At 37.1% G+C, this 4,496-nt stretch overlaps 1 protein-coding gene across 1 annotated transcript; it reads left to right on the top strand.

Moving 5' to 3' along the window:
* The first annotated feature begins 259 nt into the window (after positions 1-259).
* LOC109208701 (manganese-dependent ADP-ribose/CDP-alcohol diphosphatase-like) lies at positions 260-3,809 on the top strand. The gene is made up of 2 exons (XM_019371844.1): positions 260-445; positions 2,471-3,809. The coding sequence occupies exon 2, from the start codon at positions 2,482-2,484 to the stop codon at positions 3,439-3,441; it is 960 nt and encodes a 319-aa protein (XP_019227389.1). The 5' UTR covers positions 260-445; positions 2,471-2,481; the 3' UTR covers positions 3,442-3,809.
* Positions 3,810-4,496: the final 687 nt, after the last annotated feature.

Here is a 4,496-nt window from a genome sequence, read left to right as displayed (position 1 = left end):
GCTTATTCTCCGCGCTATACCTTAACGGCAAAAGTTACCGTTAAGATATAGCGCGGAGAATTTCAGCGTTATATATAGAAAAGTAACTTTTTTTTTACACTCATTAACATAACATTTGTCCAAAAAGGCAACGAAAAAGTTCCGGAGATCTAATTATTACTGGAAAAGAATGATAAAGAACGGGAAAAAGAAAATTACAGGAAAAGAAGTTTTGATACACGTGGCAGCGTTTATTATGATTGCTTGTTTTCTTTGTTTTTCTTTGCTTTTCCAGATTTCGGGTTATCATCATTGACCAATCAAACATTGTGCAGAGCTCTCTCTCTCTACTTACCAGCTCGGTGTGGTCTCTTGTCATTGTCGGTCAACCGACGCCTATTCTCCATTTCTCTCTTCTTTCCCAAGCCTTCTTTCTGCAGGCCTAATCGCAAAAGAGACAATTTGGGTACGTTAATATTTGTCTTTCTATCTCAGATCTTTCGAATTTTGTTATTTCACTGAGTCGACATTGAGCTATTTATGCGGATGTGTATATGTTTGAGCCGATTATAGATAATGCTTTTTCTGTCTTTGTTGTTTTAACCCTTTTCCCCTGAATCTCTGTGGAAGCCATGGGAGTTTGTACTGAATATTTATAAGGCTTCTGTATTCTTGTATTCTGGCTCCCTCTAAATTCCTCATAATTAATTTTTTTATGCTGTGATTCCCTTTAGCAGAAGCAACTGATATCCCTGACATTGTGATAAGGCATAAGTTATGTTGGTTTTCTCAAATGGGAGAGCTCCAAATTAAAGCTAAGCTTTTACATATTATTAAAAAAAACCATAATGACTACTAATTTGTTTTCCAGATTCTTCCTTCTGACTGTTTGAGGGTTTGTTCGATGGAGATTTTCTTAATGCACTTTGTATTTTTATTCTTTACTGATAAGTGTGACATTTCTTTCCTTTGATTTTCATATAATAAAACTTATGCTCTTTTCTTTGAGAACCTTTTCTGTCCTGTGCTCAATGTGGGAAAAATCATTGTTGGGCTCCTGTGTTTCGAGTGGCGGAGGGTGGGCTTTGCTATATCACAAAGAACAAAAGAAAAGATATAATAATAGGAGACTCTATAGCAGCGCTGATAAGCTCGCACTAAAATAGATGGAGCAGTAATCATTAACTTCAAAACAACTAGGTTTGACTCCCATCACATATTTGTATTGGCCGTGTCTATCATTGAGGGTTTTATCCCTATTACTGCTTTTGGTGATGACCCCTTTCTGAAATTCTCCCTTACTTTGAAATCATGATGGAGCAAGGATCATTGAACCATGATGTTTTTTGGTATATGCCTATAAACTTAATGGAAAGGTCAGGGCTATGTATGATCATAGTTTAAATGAGGTTAAAACTGGAAATAGCTTGGAAAAAAGTCCAACCCCACCCCCTGTTGACCACGACCTAGAAGAACCAGGCTATTTACCGCTTTTAAACCTGTTTGCATAGGCTCGTGCACGAATGTAATCCCAGGGGCTTTCACTTTGACACGCCTTTGCTCGTGATTGCTTAGAGCCCCCCTTCCATCAATTGGTACTCCCAAGGCGTCGACCATACGCCCTAGCATAGCCTTTCTCGCAAGAACATCCACGATAGATCCAGTGAGCTTGACAGTTCTTAAATTTTGTTGTGTTATTATAGTTAGGAAGTGATGAGTTTAATGAAATGGAGCAGAAATCAAGAGTCTTTCTTTCCTTTGTGATTAGATGGGGGATTTTGGTGTCCATGATGAAGTCCAGAGTCTTAATTGGCCAACATTATTTTTCTGTGGGATTTATGTCCATCAGTATGAGGTCTTTTAGCCTCAGTTTGTAAATTTTGTGCCCGGAAAAAACCAAATGCATGCAAAAACACAATCACAGATAAAAATTCACAATTCATTCTGTATGAAATGTTCATTCTACAAATTTTAATTCGTTTACAGGAATGAGTTGGTCTTTAAGTGACTGCTTTGACTGCTATAGAGTAGCTGAACTGGTAAAAATAGATGAGGGTTGGAGATGGGGGAGTTCATCATGTGCCGTCAATGTTGAGTGTGAAAATAAGCTCGGTAAAGTTCTTTCCAATGAGCTCAAAGAGCGGAAGTATGTCAGAAGTAGGACAGACTTCTTCAGAGGAGCACAGGAGAACAGCCTAATATCAAGGATACTAGTTTCTGTCTTTATGAATCTAGTGTGTATTGAATAATAGAAGTGGCAACCTAGTAAAGTAGTTGATTTGAGTTCTCATTTAGCAATTGTTTTTTTTTTTCTCCTTTTCATATGCATGTTAGTTTTGTCTTTTGCTTTCTGAATCAACTTAGGCATCATAATAGAAATATTTTTGTGATACTATATGATGTTATCATTGTTTCTCTGTTGAGAAAACCTTCACTACTCTGATATATTAGAAATCCAAAACAACTGACAAGTTAACCTTGCAAATTAAAGGGTGGTGCACAATGGGATATGCAAATGGTCTTCTATGTCCGCAGGGGAAGCAGCCACTTCTCTCTTTTGGGATCATATCAGATGTCCAATATGCTGATATTCCTGATGGCTGCTCATTCCTTGGTGTTCCTAGGTATTATCGACACAGCGTTTGTGTGTTGCAGAGGGCAGTTCAGAAATGGAATCAAGAAAAGCCAAAATTTGTTCTTCATTTTGGTGACATTGTTGATGGGTTTTGTCCCAAAGACCAGTCAATGATTGCTGTGAAGAAAATTGTTGATGAATTTGATAAGTTCAATGGCCCTGTTTATCACATGATTGGCAATCACTGCCTTTACAATCTTCCTCGGGATAAGTTGCTTCCTCTGTTGAGAATTCCTGGCCATGATGGACGTGCCTATTTTGATTTTTCTCCAATTCCAGAATACAGATTTGTAATCTTAGATGGTTATGATATCAGTGCCATTGGTTGGCCAGAGGATCACCCTAATACTTTGAAGGCCTTAAAAGTTCTTCAGGAGAGAAACCCAAATTCAGACAAAAACAGTCCAAATGGACTTGTGGGATTAGAGAGAAGGTTTCTCAAGTTCAACGGAGGCGTTGGGAAAGAACAATTGGAATGGCTGGATCATGTCCTTCAGGAAGCTACAGAGTTGAATCAAAATGTAGTAGTGTGTTGCCATCTGCCTTTGGATCCTGGAGCTTCATCTTTTGCAGCATTGTTGTGGAATTACGATGAAGTGATGGACGTGATTCATCGTTATAGCTGTGTGAAGGTCTGTATAGGTGGACACGCCCATAAAGGTGGACAGTCGGTTGACTCCCATGGTGTACATCATCGGGTCCTTGAAGCAGCTCTTGAGTGTCCTCCCGGAACTGATGCTTTTGGACACATTGATGCTTTCAGTGATAGATTATCACTTTTTGGTAATGATAGAATGAAGAGCAGTGAGATGGTTTTTGGTCACTAGACCATACTTGCAACCAAAAATAAAAAGCTACAGGTGTAAAGTTTACCCACTTTTAGTGGTTATATATATGATGTCAACTATACGGTATGTTGAGAAAGCATAATTCCCAGGAAATGCAAGACGGGCATGGTTTTGATGTAAGTTCTGTTGCTTACACCCAGATATTGCGGCTACTCCGTGAATGAGGTACGTATTGGACTCTATTCTTGACTTCCAGGGTGTCCTGAAAATTCCTGTTTGTCGATTTAGGTTTAGCCTGAATCCTTAAAGAGTTCCAAAAGTTGCTTCTGTCCTGTAATAAACATGGTTGTACTCTGGATGAATTAGTAAAGTTAACCACGGATACATTAATCATGCGTCTCTACTCTCATATCTGTTCTTGTTTGCTTCATACTGCTAGTTGCATTATTTTGGTAGATGTATCTTAGATTATTGACATTTGATAATGATGTTAGATATGTAAATGAAGGGGAAAATTTTCTCCGTTAATCACATAGCTAATTACTAGTTTATGTTTCTGGAGTTGACCTCTCTTAACTACTACCATATACCTATAGGGACTGGTAATTAATCCAACCACCAGGAAAGAATACACAGTTCGCGAGCTAGCGGAGAGCTGATTAGTAACTTTTTTTTTTTACTGATTAACTATCCTAAATATCCAACGATAGTCATATCCATGTTTGAAAACAATACAAAGAAAATCTGCTCTAGAGCTCTCTTGGTAGGTGTGGTTTCCCTATTCAATCTTCAGCGATAGCACAAGCATATCACAATCTTGAACTCCTTGGATAGTTTAAAACAACAACAATTATCTGTCAATCTTGTATCGCAATGATTTCACTTTTATTTGAATTATTAGTTAATTTATAATAATTTCTTACAAATTCTATTATTTAAAATTTTATGGAATTGTTTTAATAGAAATTACAGATTAATAAAAATAAAAGATGGAATTTGTTTAATGAAAATTAAAAAATGAAATTGAAATGAAAGATAATAATATAATATAGAAGAGAGAGAAGAATATAAAAAAGTCTGGGAAAAAAAATGGG

Source organism: Nicotiana attenuata, unplaced genomic scaffold, assembly GCF_001879085.1.
Source record: "Nicotiana attenuata strain UT unplaced genomic scaffold, NIATTr2, whole genome shotgun sequence".
Classification (NCBI taxonomy): domain Eukaryota; kingdom Viridiplantae; phylum Streptophyta; class Magnoliopsida; order Solanales; family Solanaceae; genus Nicotiana; species Nicotiana attenuata.
This window is presented reverse-complemented; position numbering and strand designations above follow the sequence as displayed.